General features: G+C 37.9%; 2 protein-coding genes across 6 annotated transcripts in view; one reads left to right on the top strand and one right to left on the bottom strand.

Moving 5' to 3' along the window:
- abcd3a (ATP-binding cassette, sub-family D (ALD), member 3a) overlaps positions 1 to 4,447 on the top strand; it is a 46,905-nt gene extending 42,458 nt beyond the window's left edge. For all 5 annotated transcript variants that reach the window (XM_086020100.1, XM_086020101.1, XM_086020102.1 and 2 more), the window contains 2 exons: positions 1,949 to 2,005; positions 3,700 to 4,447. In XM_086020100.1, coding sequence (XP_085876226.1) covers positions 1,949 to 2,005; positions 3,700 to 3,777 — 135 coding nt within the window. In that variant the 3' untranslated portion in view covers positions 3,778 to 4,447. The remainder of the gene's footprint in view (positions 1 to 1,948; positions 2,006 to 3,699) is intronic.
- Positions 4,448 to 6,860: 2,413 nt separating this feature from the next.
- Positions 6,861 to 19,818, bottom strand: f3a (coagulation factor III, tissue factor a). The gene is made up of 6 exons (XM_086020106.1): positions 19,554 to 19,818; positions 16,585 to 16,693; positions 16,266 to 16,459; positions 12,587 to 12,768; positions 12,340 to 12,508; positions 6,861 to 8,644 (listed from the first exon to the last, which is right to left on the bottom strand). The coding sequence occupies exons 1-6, from the start codon at positions 19,627 to 19,629 to the stop codon at positions 8,502 to 8,504; spliced, it is 873 nt and encodes a 290-aa protein (XP_085876232.1). The 5' UTR covers positions 19,630 to 19,818; the 3' UTR covers positions 6,861 to 8,501.
- Positions 19,819 to 20,025: the final 207 nt, after the last annotated feature.

Genomic DNA, 20,025 nt, shown 5'->3' with positions numbered 1-20,025 from the left:
CTCGGGTTGAACGATTTTAGGAAAAGATTGAATTTTGCAGAGAGAAGATTAAATATACTTTCTTTCTAACCCTTTTATACCCCTAATATTTGCATTTCCCATTTATACAGTATAACCCATTGAGAATACTTCCGTTATATTTTTTTGCAATTCTACACACAGCATTACTGTGAAGGGGGATTCAGTTAATTTCGTTATTAATTCTCTGTCTTTCTGCTAGAGACTTAACTGCTTCAAACAGAGACCAAGTGCTTAGCGATATGGCCTGAAATTCATATAATGGTATTACATTTATTTAAGTGAGTGTAAAAGTGTAAAAAAAAAAAAATCAAAATCATAATGGTAGTACTTCTGTGTGGGTTATTTAAATGTGAAATTAAAACATTTGCTGTTTTAATTTTCACGTTAATGCAGAAACACCATTCACGTGAAAAAAAAAAAAGACATACCGGTACGTGTTTTAAAGGACGGCGTCGATATTCATTCTTCTCTGCTTCTTTGCATTCAAATTTTCTTTTTTCATATAAACGTGTGCTTTTTCTTTTAAATAATGAAATCCATATAACAAATAAAAAACATTGTCTTTTAGCAAAGCTAAAGTGATTAAAAATAATTTTGAGACCTATTATTGTGTAGATGTCAAAACTCAGTATTATGGTGCAAAATAGTGCACATACAAGCAAATAACATAGATGATGATATAAATATTTAATCTACGTTTGACATCGAGCTCTTCGTCATGGCTGACCGTTAGCATGTTCTGGTATTACAGCTTTTGCTAAATTGCTAATGGAGCCGTCGTCTTAATTTGTCTTGATACGTATTGATTGCAATACAATATTTCTGTTCATTGCTGCTGGCTCTCCGCCCTAAGTGGTTACCGCCAGATTTCTGTGAAAAGTCTCCTGTACACCTACGCACTTATTTGGGGTGTTTGCCGACTCTGCATTTCGCTTTAACGAATACCACACCGTGCTTAGCGATTCCTCGTTCGCCTCCTCTGTGAAAACGCTACTTGTTAGTGGGATAGTTTATTTGTAACCACGGAGTAGAGGATCCGCATCACGCAGCTCGTTGCTGACTGCTGCAGTGCACGGACTTAGATATGTTATAAATAAAGTCCGCGCTGCTGCGGCACAAGCTAATTTAGCGCCTTGCTTTGCCAAGCAGCCACGAAAGAAAGGATTTCCGGGACTTCGGACGACAGTGTGATGTAGAGGCGGCACTTTTTTTTTTTTTTTTTTTTGTACTTGTTCAGCGCTGGTTAGTACGACCAAAATCGTTTAGCCCAAGTAGTAAATGTTACTACACATAATGAATATTGCACTAAAGCGTGAAGACAATCCTGAATTAAATCAAAATTACAATATATGTCGCAAAAATCGCAATTCAGTCTTTTCCTAAAATCGTTCAGCCGCAATGTGCAGGACATGTTTAACATACTTCTCTCTCTTGCATGTTGTTCTACTGCAGCATTGTTTGGAAAATATCCTGTGGGGAAAAAAATAATTAAAAAAATAATCATAATAATGTTGTTACCTTTCAGCACAAAAATGGCCCAAAGCATACATTAGAATTCAATTTAGGACTTTCACAGATGGTTCCATCAAGTCACAGCTTGAGCCCCCAGACCTGAAAAATCTGTGGGGTCACCTTAAATGGATTTTGCACAGCTTAGACCAAAAGTGAAGTTGAGAAAAACGGAAGTTGTGTAAAGGGAAACCTGTCTTCGTTTTAACATGTTCATATAAATTCGACTGCTTTTATTCTGTGGAGCACAATTCTGACTGATCAATAAACGGATTATATCTTACTTTGTCAGAGCAAAAGCTATACGGGTGAATTTTATTTTTACATTTTAGCAAACAGATAAATGTGATCCAGTTTTAGTTTTAAGCTTTTCCTGTATTAAATCGGTAATTAGTCCTATTTTGTCTTTCTTTTGTAGGTGGGCATTACTTTGTTCACAGTGTCTCACAGAAAGTCCCTTTGGAAGCATCATGAGGTAAGAATTCATATGAAATCATTTCAACATGACTCAACTTTATTTATGCAGCAGTAAAAAAAAGAAAACAGCTCTAACAGCGTGATGTGCTTTCTACAATAGATCAAACAAAACAAAATAAATACATACGTAATTTTAATCTAACTTGTCAAACAAACATGGCACAAGGATTATTGTACTTAACAAATTTACTATTAAAGAGGCCATATCATGCTAAATCACTTTTTATAATTTTTTTTTTTTTTTTTTAGCTTTTAGCACGGTATCCAAATGTCACGATACGAGAAAATATCACGATATGAACCATCACAATATTGTGGGGAGGTTGGAGATATATTAAAAGCTCACGATATTGTAAAATATTACGGCATTCACAAAGAAATAGATGACCTACAATGACTGAACACCTAATATTGAGACACTTACTTGCTAATGCTTGCACACATTGTGAATCTGGTGGAGGAACTCAACTGTGTTATGTTCCACTTTATCTGGCGATTAGCATGGGTCTTAAACATCCTCTATCCATTATAGGTGGCAAAAAAATGGCATCAAATTAAACTGCAGTAATAAACTAACCACCAGAGGGTGCTGGAACTGCACAAATGGAAACCGAGGGCTTTTAAACAGATTTGCTGCTATTAACTGATTCAATATCAGTAATTTTCAGACCCTATTTTACCCTAACATTTGAAAAAAATATATAAATATGTTCCTGATATTGAATGGCTGGACTGTGAAAAGACATAAATATGTGTTTGGGATTGAATGAGTTAATAACGTGACATGACCACGATCGTCTATTGTGGCAATTTTAATATCTCAATATCACGATATTGTGTCGTGCCTAGGTTTTAGCCAAGATCAAATGCTAATTCAACAGCAAAAACACCCCCAAAGTGGTGTTTTCTTCCATTCACCTATCTCTGAGCATTTGCGCTCATTCCGGCGTTGGGGAGAAGTGTCTCCTTTCACACACCAGGTCCTATTCACTTGAATGAGCCAGCGCGGAGCATCGCCGCTTCTCCGGCCTGACGCTTGTGGCTTCCGCCGCCTCAGGCATAGCGGATTTCGGCAGTCGCCGTACTGCTCCGGACGCTGCAGAGTGAAGATGACAAGCCGTTGACTCACAGGGGCGGGTGAATGAATGGCAGTGAGCTCGGCGTGGTGTGGGGCCATTTGTGACTAATTTAAAAGTGGCACTAGTCTGCCTCCTGATGATAAGTGTTACTCACCGTTTCGTGAGTGGTGTCCAGCAACGAGCTTTAGGATGAAGTCATGATAGGGGTGCGGCAGCGGGATTTTAGTGAACCACGTGTCTTACTTCTTGGTTAAAAAAAAGGGCCACCAAAATAACTCATCTTTCATAAGAAATTTGATCGCCATTGTGCCAAAATTAATATATCATAGATATGCCTCTAGTGGAAGGCTTAAAATAGCATGATATGGCCACTTTAAAATGAAGATCTTAATTAGCTAGAGTCGTCTTGTGTGACAGAATAGAGTTGAACGGTGTCTGTGCAAATTGTTCTTAAGGTGGAGTGAAATGAAAAATCAAGTAGTGATGTTTTTAGGGCTGTGAGTGAAAATACACCTTTAAAGAAATAAGAATCATGTGTGAAAGCCCTTGAAATATTGCTTAGGCATAATTCTCTGGTGAAAAATTATTTCTGCTTAACCCTTTTTCTGTCAAGTATTACCTGCACATGGATGGCAGAGGAAACTACGAGTTCAAACCCATCACGGAAGAAACTGTGGAGTACGGCTCATGACCGGTGACTCCTCACTCAAATGCACTTGTCTACTAATCCAGTCCAATATTTGCACAGAAAACAGTGCCTACAACTGGGCTCCTATATGCGGTCATGGTTCGATAATTTTTTTTTTGTTTTTTTAATTTCTTGGGACCTATAATTGTTCATTTGTCAATGTGATTTTAGGAAAAATATCTGTATTGTGAATTTGAATGTTTTGCTCACATTAAAAAAAATTCAAATCGATTAAAAATGTTGGCATCACTACATAATCTCATGAAGCGCACTAACCACAATTAACAATTTCACATCATGAACTATCAGAAGGTCATGTCAGTGTGGTTTTTGTTGTTGTCTGTAATCTATGTAGTGTACGGTGACCGCTTTACTAGACCGCTGACTAACCGGCAGTTGCCCATGATGGTTTTCTATTTGGATTAGAATCTGAACCTCTGAAATGTAGGATCATTTAGATCAGACTACTATTTTCTCATCTGATTTGGACTTTTCTTAGATTTTACAGTAATTCAGTTATATAATTCTTAAGTTCTATGGGGGGGGGTGTTAACACAGGTAATGTTATAGGTTATGAAATTTATCTATAATGGGCCCACAGGTGCACAAGATTGTCTTTCCATGATTCTCTGTTTAAAATATCTTAATAAACAATGCACGCAATTAAACCTGACACTACCGTATTTATTTGGAGCTATAAAGTGGCAAAGTTACAGTATTACAGGCCACTGTGTATAATACACCAATGAACAAAATTGTTGGTACCTTCTTTAGTTAAAGGAAACAAAGACTGATGGTTATTCAAAGAACTAAAACTACAAATTGACTATAGTACTGAAAATGAACAATTCAGAGCTCTACACTAGCTTTTCCAACCCAACATTTCTCACTGGGAAAGTAAACAGGCTAGACCTTCTTCCGCAATCTCGCAGAGAAGGCTCCACAGCTGTGTCTTGATGTTTCTGGCAATTATGAAATAGTTGACCTGAGAATATGAAGTCTTCTGGTAGTTAATATTAGCATAGCGAGCATTAAAGTTAAAAGAAGCAGGCAGAAGGTGAGCCAAAAGCCTTCTTTTACTAGATACATTTCTTCCTAAGGGAGCAGACTGTTGGGGGAAAAAAAAACGTTGTCGCCACCTGTTCTTCATGGACTCTCCCTTGTTTTTTTTCTTTTTGCCTACTACTGGATAATCCCGTTCCCGTCTGCTCCCGTCAATTTTGTCCTGTTCCGTCCCAATCCTGTGATTAAAGATAAATTTGACTCCCATGGGAATCCCGCAGGATCCCCCCCCCCCAAAATGTCGGTCTTTAGTCTACATGTGCCCTGTGATTGGCTGGCGACCAGTTCAGGGTGTACCACGCCTCTCGTTCAAAATCAGCTGCGATAGTCTCCAGCACGCCTGCAAACCCTTGCGAGAATAAGCGGTTTGGATGATGAATATATGCTCATGTATGATATTAATTGGCAGACAGAAACGAAGGCTAGAATTATAGTTCGATAAATGTAAGATGAGCTTCAGTTATCTTTCAATCTTTAAAGCAATCGTTTTTTGTGGTAAGAAGTAGCCAGACTCACAAGTAAACACTGATTCCAATAGGCCGACATTGTCCTTTTTAGGCTTAAAGAAGAAGCTCTGTCACTGGAAGTAATCATGCCAAGTTAACTTTCTATTTCGACATCAACAAGGACCTTTGGATATAATGCAAGACGGGATTCTAGTTCAGGTAAGCTGTTTTAATTATGGATGTAACGATTCACTCAAGCCCCGATTCAATTTTGATTTCCAGTTCCCGATTTTTTTCGATTCAGTTTTTTATTTTTTATTTTTTAAACTGCTACCATGCTTGTCTTTGTGCGCTAGTGTAGTGCTGCAGCCATTCGCAACCACAATATGCAATGATGTTTGACGCAAGCGTGTTAAGTAGACGTGTGTGGATAGTGCTGGTTGACTACCATCAGGTTTATCTCTCGTTGAATAATTGATTGTCATTGAAAATTAATAATGTTCCACAATTTGAATTGTCATTTTGTTTTCTTCATGGATAATTTAGAATGCTCTGTTTCAGATTTGATTAAAATTATTTTGTTGTTGGGTAAATACCATACAAGCCCTCCTTCTCAGGATTTGTGACTGACTTTAAAATGTTTTTCTTATGCCTTAAGAAAATAGAAACAAGCAATTATGTGAGGAAAATATGTACAGACATTGCTAAATATCTATTGTTTTGATGTGTATTCCTTATCTATGCTCCTTTGTGTTTTTGAATGGAAATACCTAGTTTTGTTTTATACATCTATTTTAGTTTACATATTGTTACCAAAATTGTGTTATCCTCTGTGAGTGTTTGTAATTTTCAATGTTCAAGTTAATTAAAAAAAAACAAAGGTTTATCTCTCGAAGACGATCTATCGCTTTACTTCATCCTTCGGAGTACGCATCTTCCGGTTTGATGACGTCACGTCCGTTAGCAAACTACACTGATTTATAATGAAATAAATAGTTGCGTTGTATAAAATATTCTTATTTATAAAAATGTTAACGTTATTTTACTGTACCTTAAATGCAACATTTGAACTTAAATCGACTTTAATACTGCAAGCAAAACACATAGCGTTATTTTGCCGCGAATCGTGCAAGAACTTGGTCAAGGGAGAAGTAATCGAAGCTATATTTGCCACATTTGACCGCGATTGCTGACATGACATAGTTGGATTTGCTCTGTTTTTATTTATTTCCCACATTTCAACAAGTAGTAACTTTTCCTCAAACAACTGTGGATAATTTGCTTATTTGCAATTAGGTATCGAACTTTTTTTTTTTGTAAAAAATGTTTTTAAAAAGTCATTTTCACCCAAGCCACGACTAGAGGAGACAACACAATGCTGATTAAGACTCTACGATCCTCTAACATATTAGTCCTGTATTTTTCAACACTTTATCTTTTATATTTTGTGTATCAAGTAAACACAAAAGCATGCTCCAATTTTCTGTAATGAGTGAGACTGTCATAGCAAATCACTGGTTCTCTTGTTGTAATGCGCTATTCCACCATAGGGGGCAAGAGAATTTACATCCAGACAAATTCATTTGCAGCTGTGCTGTAGCCTGCTACACACCCCATATATTTATTTCATTTTCAATAAACGCCAGTTTTGCTCCATTTGGTGCTTTTAAACAAAGAAGAAAAGGCAAGTGTTCAGTCAAACTTTAAAAACAATTATCAGTAGCAAAGTAAATTCTTAAAAGGACAATGTGTAGACTTCAGTGCCATCTAGTGGTCAACTCAGTTTTGAAGCACGCGCACTACGGCGCCTCCGAGAGACCACACGCCCAGCCTACAAACCGTTTTCTCAGCAGAGGTGCAAGAAAAATGTCACCACAAACGACTTCTAGTATTTCCTCAAGTCATGAAGTAAGTTCATTGCCTGTGTTACACACGCAGTAGTCATGATGTTTAGGAATTACGTTCGCCAAGTTTGTCTCCTCCGAGTATCCGAGCACAAAGATGACAGTGAAACATGGCAGCCCCCTGTAGGGGACGCACAACCCATGTAATATAAATAGAGATTACTTCACCTTTCGATTATATAACAATAATTACGTTGATGAGATAGAGCATATTGTTGAAATTAATAGTGGGTTTTAAAAATGAACGATCATTGAAAAATCAAAACATTCTACACATTGTTTCTTTAAGAGTGCTTAGTATTGAGAAACCAGTGGAGTTGACGTTTGATTGGCAAAAGCAGCATTACAACTGATGTTAAGGAAAATATCGCTGGCGTCGGGCCAAAACCTCATCAGTCACACTATGGTGAATTTCATACTTTTTAAAAAATCTGCTCTCCTGAAAGGTGACTATTTTGGAGGTACAAGGTTTTGACCCGGGCCAAAACATTGGACTATTTTGGAGGTACGAGGTTTTGGCCCGACACCAGCGATGTCAATTAATTATAGCCAGATACTAGGGATGTCACAATATCGGCAATATCAAAATTGCCACGGTATATCATCGCCGTCATGTCACGAATTATCGTATCGTGACATCCCTACCAGATACAGATACATCATTTACAAGCAACGTTTTCAAAGAAATACTGCCTCGATTCATGCTTTGGTTCACAAACTGTCTCTGCGTCCATGCAGAAGCTCAGTTCATCATCATCATCATCATCATTTGCTCTTCTAACTTTTAACTTTTTTAAGATCTAAATTATTCCCTTAGTATGACTTCAAAGAAACCCAAAACGGCTGGTGATGGTGTAATACAGTAGTATTGCTGTTGAAAACAAAATAGAAATAATCATTAAACATGAGATTGAGATTTACCTTTTTTGGTTTGGAAAAATCGAACTGCCTGTACAATAATAATTATGATGATGAGGAGGATAATGATCACAAAAAGTACAGTAACAGTTTTGTTTTTGTTGTGTTTTTTTAACTTGAGCCTTGATGAAATCGACATGGGATGGCAAAGAAGTGAGGCGATGACTTCTGCAGCAAAGATTTGTGTGGCAAGAATTTTGACACTATTTTCTGGGATAATGTACAGAATATCAGACAAATTTAAAAGTGGTTTCACAGAAACCAAAATATTGATTCTTACATCCCCCCAAAAAAAAGAAAAAAAAAAAGAAAGAAAATCTTGGGACTAGTTTTATGTCCATCCAGTGAACTGTAACTGCGTACCGTACTGGTGATTTGTGACTGTGATGAGAACCTTCTAAATACTCTTGAGTGGAACGCCTTCTTTTTCAGTTTTGAGGGCGCGCTTCTTGCGCCTGCAGCACACTATTGTTACAACCACGATGATGATCAGCAGCAGGATGAGGAGGGTGGCAGTTGCAATCACGCCCACTGAATACACTGGATGGAAAAAGACATTGGAGATGTATCATCAGATGAGTTAATGACAAACATAGAGCAATTAAAACAACACACACTGACACAAAAGTACAATGTCTTGGTGACACAGAGTATGTTCAAGTGCTTGAATCTTTCTCCAAAGTGTTCCCATGAAGATGAGAGCACAGAAAGTCCTTTTTTATATCGATTGAAATTAAAGTACCAAATGATATTTAAATGATAAAAGATTGAACACTTAACACGCCTTAATCCAAAACATTTTGTTTTGCTTCTATAATGTGCTTAATTCTTCATAAATCTACACATTCAAAATGTAGTATGCACCAGGAATGGGAATTTTTCTTTTTTAAAGATTAGGAGGAACATAATTTTTTTTTTTAGCACTCTAAATTAGTACATTCTAACGACCTACGTATGTCTTTTATTGTTAGATGTTGCCAAAAGCGGAAGTCAACCCAAACATATTTTTTTCAAGAATATGTTCCCAACAGGCCCACTAGTTGAAACATGGCATTCTGATCAATTTTGAAATATGAGTTAAGCAGCAAAATGCACCCCTTTTTAGCCATCTCACGGGGCGGCCATTTTGTAATTTCTATCGCCTGAAAATGACATCACAACTGCTCACAACGACTAATCACGTCTCAGATTCAGCAAACAGGTCAGCCGTGATTGGTCGTCGTGAGCAGTTGCGATGTCATTTTCAGTCGACAGAAGACAAAATGGCCGCCCCAGTGATGGCTAAAAACGAGTGCATTTTGCTGCTTAATTTATATTCCACAAACGCAAAATTAATCAGAATGCCGTGTTTCAACTAGTGGGCCTGCTGGGAACATATTCTTGAAAAAAAAAAGGGTTGGGTTGACTTTCCTTTTAAGGGTTTGTGGAAAATAGTTCACGTTGTTGTGTTAACTTTAAATTGTGAGATGTCCGAGTTCATAAGCGCAACATTCGGCACATGGTCACAGTGACCGTGAGGCACCTCTCTTGCTTTTTGATGTCACACGCGGGTATACAAAAACTGCGTTTTGGTTTTGAATAAATGCGAGTTTGCTGACTAATGCTTCCATAATCCGTAATAGATGCTACAATGTTAGCGTACCATAACAGGACATGCCTGCAACGTTCCTGCAGACACGGCACATGGTGGCCTGTGTGTGCTAACTAGCTTGCTTCCAGAAATGACTGTCCCAATATGAGAAATCAAATCGGGCATCAGCTACAAAGTGCTTCCTTTTCAGATGCTCGTTTTTTGCCGCCGTGCTACTTTGAAAGGGAACTTTCGGATGCCGTTGTTAACTTTCACTCGGGTCGCCATGACACCATTAACCACAATGCTTCTGTTTACATCATGGGTTACCACTACTGCGCATGTGCGTTGCCCCACCTCGCTTCCCATCATTAAAACTTGTCTTGAAACTCGTTTTTATTCTTTGGCTTTTGACTCAGCATGAGACGTGGTTTTGGTTTTACTCTTTTGTTTTGCCTCTTTTTGTGCTTTTTCTTGTCTTCATGGTTAATTTTTTTATTATTTGTTGTTGTATGGCTTATTTTTGCTCCATGTACAGCACTTTGTATACAGCGGTGGTTGTCTTAAAGCGCTCTATAAATACAGTTGAGTTGAGATGAGTTGCTTTTACCCGATGATAGCTAGCGTGTCTCGGGAACCCTGCTGCCAAAAAATTAACCCGGAGTTTCTCGCCTCAAACATAATTCACAAATGATTCATATAAATGGACACAGCAACCAATAAAAGTCAAAACGCACCATAATGTGGCCCTCCAAGCATGCTCGGTAGATTCACTCTTCTTACTTGTCATGGGTTAAAGTCGTCATGGGCACCGGCGAATGTGTGATCCAAATATAGTTTATCGTCCGTTCCAGGATCTCTTCCTTTAACAGTCTATTTCTACTGTTAGTTTAATGCCGTCATTCCTGCGCTAATGCAAGCTTTGTTAAGACGACATAACACTTGAGTTTGCATGCTAGTACCTCCCACCAGTGCAGAGGGGACACTACAGTGAGTTCGGTTTCACGCTTTAGTGTGAAAGTTTTGAAATGACATGTATGTAATAATGGAATGTTTGGATCACTCCTCAATGTCGTCCTTTCATGCGACGCATGATGACACATCATGTACAAATGAGCAGTGTGTGTACGAGGCAGAGTTCTAACGCCACAAATTTCCACTTTCTGCTGTTTTAAGTGGAATAAAATCAAATCAAATTTGAGGATGATTTCAGGTTTGGATAATGGATGGAGGGATAAACACTGTGAACCTTGCAGATGAAAGGGTGACTGTTTGTGCTTGTCCTATAAAGCCCGGCCCATAATCCACGCAGCGCATATTTGGAATAACTTGAATACAGGACAGTCTGGAAAAGAAAGTGCTCATGTGTTCTTTATGTATTATGTTGAGTGCAAAAAAAATTGTTGAAGCATCAAATCATTGTGGCCAAACGCATTGGAAAAATAATATTAGCGATAGGTATGTTTATTTCAGGGCCGATGCCGATCATTAGTAGTCAAGGAGGCCCGATAACCGATATTTGTAGCCGATATTCATTTTCAGCAAAAAAAAAAATTACAACTCTTAACTTTGTTTGAATGTATTTAAGCATATCGTCGCTGTCCTGTGAAAAACACTTATCTCCAATTTTTGAAACTTTGAATTTTCACTTTAATGCGATTTCTGTCACGCGGAAACATGATTTAGGTAAAAATAAGAAAATAAGTGTTTTTCACATGACAGCGACGATATGCTTATTAAACTTTTTTTTCAGATTTGCAAAATGTTGATTATTTTTACATTTTTGCCCATATACATCTTTTTTGCAAAATTCTAACAAAAAGAGCGCTCACAGGGTCATCAGCATGTCTTACAAAGTGAAATGAAAACTTAAACAACAGCTCCCTATATTTTCAAAAGTAAAGAAAGATCTCCAAAATTTCAAAATGACACAAATGTTGAAATTTCACTTATCTTTGTTTTGATTTCAAACTAAAACAAAAAGGTGCAGAATGTTGCCAGGGTCAGTACAATCTAAGTTAACTGAAAATTTACATAAATAGTTCCTAGAAGTTAACACAGTTTTAAATGGATTTATTATCGGCCATCAGATTTTTTAGAAAGGCCGATACCACGCTGTCGGCACTGATAATCGGACTGGCTGATAATCGCCCTATCCCTAAATAATATCCATGATAAAATATCAATATGCTTTCTTGTCACACACCAAACCAAATAGCAAATAATCTTGTGACACAAAAATGTTCAAACAAACTTCCCACTGTGGTAATTTGACCTAATTAAAAAAAAAAGTTGCAAAATAATAAAACACGCTAACTTTGGCAGACGATGCCTCAGGACAATCCATAACAACCGGCAGCTGTTTCTGTATGGCAACTAATGACGGATCGCCAGCCGTGGTATATAGTAATAAGTGTTGTGCTCCGGCTTTACAGTTTGTGATTAAAAGAAGTGTGCTATGATAAGGACTAACATGCAGACAATGTGCAGGTGCGTTCATGAACAAAAGTCACCACAATCAAGTAGGGCACGTTTGCCTGCTATTTTTTTGGTTTTGTGTGTGTGTTTCTTGGATCCACTCAACATTGTAAATTCTCCCTTTGGACTAAGAAATCTTACTGTATCTTATCTTTATTTTCTTTGGCACAATACATCAAACACTCACCTTCAAAGAAGGATTGTTCATCATCATCGGAGCATTGAGTTTGGCTCAACTCCCCCAGCTGTTTATTGACGCTGCGGCTAGGAACGAAGGCCTGAACATTAAAACAGTAGCTTACTCCCTGATCGAGATCAGTCAGCTCGATTACATTGGTCGTTGAGATGAGCACTTTCTGAAAGCAGGAATAGCAGTTCTCAGATGATGAACGTCATTTGCAATCGATGCTGATTTGGATGAAGGTGTCATTTACCTTGCCAGAGCTCTTATTTTTACGATATGTTACTTTATAGTTTAGTTTGTCTAAGAAAATGTCTCTGATGTTCAGCTGGTGATCATCTTTAAACAATGCGGTGAGTGGGTCAGTCACATACAGCGTAGTCTTCTTTTTGTCGGTGCTCACCTCCAGCTTGAAATCAGGTCTGCCTAGATCGGCTAGAAAGACGACACTGATCAGATGTGGTTTGTTGGCAGAAAGAGTAGAGATTAGGGATGTCACGATACGATATTATCACAATATGAACCTCGCGACACGATAATTGTCACGATATTGTTGGCGATATATGAAAAGCTCACAATACTGTATAAAAGCTCACGATATTGTAAAAAAATGTCTAAAAAAAGGAGTTATATAGAAAGTAAATCGCAATATTCTGTTTTTGTACATCACAGCATTCACAAAGAAATAGGCTTGGCCAGTCATGGGCTCCTACTGGCGATTAACATGGGTCTTAAAAACATCAAATTGAACTACATTAATAAACTAACCACCAGAGGGTGTTGGAACTGCACAAATGGAAAACAACTTGAGCTTTAAACCAGATGACAACCACGATATACTGTGGCAATTTTAATATCGCGATATCACGATATTGACGATATTGTAACATCCCTAGTCGAGATCGCTTGAAGTTTGAACCCCGATAAATTGTCCATTTTAATGTTTAACCACAAACAATTGCTTTGAAAAAGTGATCCAACATTTGTTGGAAGTTGACTGTGCTCTTAGTGACGTCAGACCTGGGCTGCAATTTCTCCTTTTGAGGGCTGCACCTTTTGTCATCTTTAATAAAGATGACAAGAATTGACGTCAGTTTACTTCATGTTAACCAGGATATAATCAAGAACAAACTCTGTGTTTGTGACGCTTTTTCCAAAAGAACAACCAAGATAGGCTAAGAACATGACAAGAAAAAAAGAATATCCATTGCATGTTTATCAGAAAATCAGATGAAACCCCAGCAGTGTCCAAGTACAATACTCTTGTCCAACATTACAGTGTGTTCCAGTGTCAAACCAGCTGGAGATATCACCAGTAGTCATCCGGATGACTAAGTAGAAATATTGGTTCTATTCAGCGATATTAGGTATTTATAATTACTGAATTGATCTATTTTTGGTGTTTTACACCCGTTCTTGTTCTCTTGATCGGACTCTTGCAGTATTGACCATTTTTTTTGGTCTTGATTTTTAAATTCTGCAGGGTTCCTTCGACATTAAGCCCTGGTGCACCTTAGCATTTGGTGAACGTTTAACGACTTTAAGGACCACAAATGGTCCCCATTATAAAAGTGTTCAATTAATTAATATAATATTGTTGTTGTTTTTTTTTTTAATTTAAACACATCAAATCTCTTTTGTAACTTCCGACCTAACTATAGATATATTTTCTATTCTAGATCTGTTAATTTTTTTAAATTATTTTTAATAAACTTGTTGTCCTAGCAACCACAGCTTTTATGATGGGCTAATCACAAAATTTGTAATATGATAAAATAATAAATCAAAGTGTACGTCTTAGGTGTATCGTTCAACAGTTGTATTTTACAGGATAAGAATCGTATTCAAAATCAAAGAAAAGCTATTAATACAGTATTTGAATCAAAATATACTTTTGGTTTTTTCCCATATTAATTCCAAGATTTGACTCAAGTAATATTGGTTCCAAGCTTCGTAAAAAAATTGTAGTTGAAAATTAAGACTAATCACAATTAATTATGAAAAATTTTGCAACAGAGCTGGGCGTCCCGCCTATGTGACGGACCGGTCCGTCTATCCGTCGCTGACGGGAACAATTTCGAAATAGGCGGACTAAACATAGTCGGAAGCCCCTTTATTTAGTCCACCATTTGTCTGTAGTCCGTCATTAGTCTATGTTTCGCCGCGAGGCTGTTTGTGTATAACGAGACACGAGATAGTAGTGTGCGTTCAAGCGTGCATGTATTTCCTCATTCCTACTTCACGTACACCACCCCTCCCTCCTGCTGCTGGGGCATACCATTACAAGAGGGGGCGGACAATACCACAATCCCTATAACAGAGGCTTCCGTTTCCCTTTGGCCGCGACCGAGGCTTGCACCTTATCGTGATATCGCAATATTAAAATTGTCACAATATATCGTCGTTGTCATGTCACGATATTAATAGCAGAAAATCTGTTTAATAGCCCAAGTCGTTTTCTATTTGTGCAGTTCCAGCACCTTCTGGTGGTTAGTTTCTTGGTGCAGTTTAATTTGATGCCACCTATGTTTAAGACCCACGTTAATCGTTAATAGTTGCCCACGACTGGTCAAGCCTATTTCGTTGTGAATGCTGTTATTATTAGAGAAAGACCGATGTGATATTTTCAGGGCCGATACCAATTATTAGTAGTCAAGGAGGCCGATAACCGATATGTGGAGCCGATATTAATTTTCAATAAAAAGGAAAATATTAGCATCAAAATGTAAAGAAAATTTTACTCTTAACTTTGTTGCAACGTCTTTAAGCATGTTTATTGAACAATGTTTCAGGTTTGCATAATGATTTTTTTTTTCTAGTTATTTCAAGAAATTTTGACAATATACATCTCTGTTATAAAATTCTAACAAAAAGTTCAGGGAGCATCCGGGGTTGTCAGCAAGTCTTAAAAAGGAAAAATGAAAACTTAAACAATAGCTCCATGTAGTTTTCTACAGCAAATGAAAATTTCAAAATGACAGAAATGTTAAACTTTCACATATCTTTGTTTTAATTTCCACAGTTTAAAATTGATTTATTGTCGGCCAGCGGAGTTTTAAAAAAGCATAAGCAAAAAGCCGAATATCGGTGCCGAATATTGGTGCCAATAATCGGTCTATCGCTAGTTATGTACAAAAACAGACTACTGTGATGGGTTTTTTTTTAATATGAGCTCTTTTGTTTTTTACAATATCTTTTATACGGTATCATGAGCTTTTTATATCTTGCCAACCTCCCCACAATATCGTGCTAATTATTGTATCGCGAGGTTCACATCATGATATTATCGTACCGTGTCAAGCTTTATGACATACAAAAAAGTGGGGGAGCGACCAAATCTTGTGTTGGTGCAACCAATTCAAAAGTTGGTAGCACCAGTGCTACCAGGTGATACGTTGGTGTAGAGCCCTGGGAAAACACTGGTCGAGTCGGTGTATATGGTGCACCATGCATCGTACACGTTTCCAAACACAAATACCACCACAACACCATTAGCCATAGAATATGGGCATATTGGGAACATGGAAAGTGAATATTATTTTGACATAATGTTTTGGGTTGCCAATGAGGATCCGTTCACAGTCAAAAGAATCCTGATATCTGTGCAATGAAGGCATCAAGCCACTGGATGGCAATGTCTCAATATAAGCACTAGGTTGAGGAAAAGCCTGTTTACCTCAACAACTATGAATTGACAGAGCTGAAGTTACACAACTCCTGTTGTACACTTCAGCTCGGAACATGGAGCTAAATATGCTAACTTCAGCTCACAACCAAGGTCCGGACATTTACGGGTAGCCTTATTCTCGGCCTCCCTCAAGTTTGTAATGTAAAAGCATGAACGCATTTGCACGGCAATTTGTATTGGTTTCCATCACTGCTGTCATCTTTTTTGGATCCAGTTAAATTATGTTGACTTTCAAGAGACTTACTGTCATTTGCTGGGCAGAATCGTGGGGAGCTTGTGTATGGGAACTCAGTGAGGTCAGAGGTTACTCCCAGTGGGGGTTCAGACAAGACATCAGCTACATAGCAGACATTTAAGTCAGTCAGTGAACTGGTCAGATCGCACATAGTTGTTGAGATACGTATGCAATTAGAGTTCCTCTGTTTGTCCCTGGCAATCCTGCAAAAAAGGTTCACACACAATCCATGACATATTTATGAATCACAAAACAGTGTCAGATGATAGAGCAGAATGCTGCTATTGGAGGAACTGCACCACTGTACACTATCTATGAAATGACTTACATAGAGAACTCTACAGTGTATGAGTAGTCAGTTGGTAATGGTTCCCAGGTCAGAATGGTTTTAAAGTTTGTGGATTTCCAGGTTACACTCTGTGCAGTGGGATAAGACCCTGTACAAATTAAAGAGCACAAATCGTTGGAAATACTTTTCAAAGTTTGTAATCAAATGATATCAACGTTGCAACATGACCCATAATACTATGAGCAAAATCTCTGCAGCTGACAAGCAGACCAAATATACACACCTGAGCAAGTGTATATTTTAAACATACTACATGAACACTAAAGATCCCTTTTCTTTTCGGAATCTAAATTCAATGACCTCAAAAACAATGTAGTTGACAGAAAATATAGTTAGTAAATACCGACTTTGAGCTGGATGGGCCATTCCTTCTGGATAAAAAGCTTTTCAGCCATAAAACACTGAGTCATTTGGGACTTTGTGGCTGGTTAAGAGTTCAATTGACATGGAGAGCGACGTACACGATGGTATCAGCAAATGTTAAGCACTCCTGCTCATTCAATTATTCCAAGCAGGTAAAGCTACTTAGAGAGTGCCGCTAATCTTCGGAAATATTAACTTCTTGCTGTTCTTCCTGTGGGAGGTTAAAATGAAGTTGTTTGGTAGAAATTCTTGCATTCAAACTAGCACATAGACACAGTATAGGTGATGTCTACTTGATATCACTAAAGCAAACAAAAATAATTCACCTGGTAAGAGTACTTGGCTGGTGGTTACCCTTGTCAAATGAATTAAAAAAAAAAAAAGTCATTCAAGGTTTCCTCCTCTTGATTTCATCCATCTTACAAATGTAAAAGATCTCATAAAGCGTATCTCGATAGTTTCTTAACTAATTATTTGTATTGATTTTTATTTAATCAATCTTCATCCATGTAAGGCAATTAAGAATAGATTCTCATTTGCAATGCTAAACTGTCAGCATACAGCAGAGTAAAGCAATATAAATATTTATACAGTATTTGCTTTTATTTCATTACGGTTCCCCTTGGAGGGCCATTATCCAATCAATCACATTTTATTTACATAGCACTTTTCATACATGAAATTACACCTCAAAGTGCTGTGCAATAAAACATCCAAAATACAACATAAAAAAAGACCCGCTCCCTCGCTCCCAAACATACACAAAGACATATATCCACAAGCACATCAACACTCACACACACAAAACACACACATGCGCACAACCTGATAAACTGTGTTAAAAAGACATGACAAGGCACAGAGGAAACCATATGAGGAAAGGGTACCCAAGGGGGGCTCATCCACGCTGAGCGGAATGACAGCCCACGGCCACAGGGAGCGCCACCTTCGCAGAGACCCCCGGCCCAGAATAACCGGGTAGACCTTACACATAGCGCAAGAGGCCCCCGGTCATCCGGACCTAATGAGCCCCCGCGAGGATGCCCCCCGCGGGAAGGGCAGCCACCCCTCTCAGCGCGCAGTGCCCCTATGAAGAAATACTGGAGCTAAAAGCTAACAACAACCGAAAACAACAAAACAATAATAGAAGCTAAGAAATCAAAACAGTAAGATGAGGTAAAAATAGTCCTAAATCAAAAGACAAAGAGCAATTATTTAAAAGCCAAACACTGCGGACCTGACGTCCTCTGGCAGGCTATTCCAAAGTTGAGGCCCAAAATGGCTGAATGCAGCCTCACTGTGTGTTTTGGTTCTCACCCTAGGAATAGTTAAAAGGCCGGTGCTAGAGGACCTTAGGATCCGCGAGGGCTGATATGATAAAAGCAGGTCAGATAGTAAATAAGATGGCCCAAGACCATAAACACATTTATAAACTAATAACAGCACCTTAAAATCAATCCTGAAAGAGACGGGGAGGCAATGCAGTGATTTTAAAACTGATTTAATGTGCTCCTGCCCTCTGGTCCTTGTCAGCACCCGTGAGGCCGAGTTTCTGGAGTAACTCTAAGGTGGAAATAATCTTTTTGGAAAATCCAGAGAGCAGGGCATTACAATAATCTAAACGACAGGAAATAAAAGCATGCATCAGCACGTCCGTGTTAGCCTGAGAGAGACTGTGTGATATGTATGACGCCTAATATTATCACGTATACACAACAAATGGATGGATAACTAGTTTTGAAATCAGAAGCCAGTAAAAAAACAAAATTTTTTCTCCTACTTTTCCATGGCCGTTGTTTTCAAGAAAATGCCTGCAATCTAAATGTTATTAAAACTGAAGAACAATTTGCAATTTCTGGTATTTTAGCAAGAAACACAAAGTCGACACACATGATTTGCCTTGGCAGGCTACATAAAATGATGTGATGGGACTTGAGTTTGACACCTGTGGTATAGACGATAAAGTGTACGGTGTAAAATGTTCAAAGATATGTACAATTAAAAAAACAATGTATGTGGTACGTTTATCAATACTAATGTAACTATCAAATTTCTATATGAATTGCTAAATGAAGAGGAAATTAATTTAAGAAAATCTAACTTTGATGTACAGGTTATGTTTGAATTGATTTATTATGATTCCCGCTCCCTCTCTTTAAGACTGGCATCTATATTTGTCAAATGTATTCATTATTAGTAATAGGAATTTATTTATTTTTATTATTATTTATTTTCTATTTTGCACAACTCTTTCGTAGTGTTCTCTCTTTTAAAGTGCTTAACAAATAAAGTTGGATTATATCCATCAAACAAGTAAATTACATTATTCAGTCATGTATTTCATGCGAATTAAAACGGTTTGAATTCTTTTTTTCCCCCAAAAGAAATTAAAGCACTTTTTAGATGATAACGCGATGTTTCAGGTTCTCAAGCATGTCGACAACATTGTATAATATAATAAAATACAACACACGCACACACACTCACAAAACATTAGTAATGCGTATTTGGTTAAATATATTCAAAAGAAAACCTTCCATCAGCGACATGTACATCATAAAAGGAAGCGGACTAGATAAACTCACCTGTGACGGCATTTGAGTGGAGAAAGACGAGTATCAGCAGCGTCGGAGCTGCCGTTGTCCTCTTTGTCCCCGGCATTTTGTGTTCTATTCCACGGAGTTTGTATAATTCGGTTGAAAATGTGTCGACAGTGTTTTGTTCTTGGAGGTTGTGTTAGTAGTGCACACAGTACTCAACTGACCCCTTACGGTACCACTTGTGTGACTATTACGAATTGAAAGTGTAGTCCTTCAACCATCGACATTGACTATGAATAGACCCCGCCTGTAAGGGGTTGACCCATTGCTGAGATACGTAAACGTGACCGCCATATTTAATGTGTTAGATCTGCTCTCGCCCCGTGAGTCTTAACGCTATGAATGTATGAATGTCATTGGGCTAAACTTCACAAAGTGACAACCTACACAGTGCAAAAAGTTGATGTCACTCACTCACCCTTTTACCAACACTAATATATTCAGGAAAAAGTAATCT

The sequence above is a fragment of the Filicampus tigris genome, chromosome 21, assembly GCF_054856515.1.
Source record: "Filicampus tigris isolate MCC_2025a chromosome 21, RoL_Ftig_1.0, whole genome shotgun sequence".
Classification (NCBI taxonomy): Eukaryota; Metazoa; Chordata; class Actinopteri; order Syngnathiformes; family Syngnathidae; genus Filicampus; species Filicampus tigris.
The sequence above is the reverse complement of the archived record's forward strand: the minus strand, read 5'-3'. Positions and strand labels throughout refer to the sequence as shown.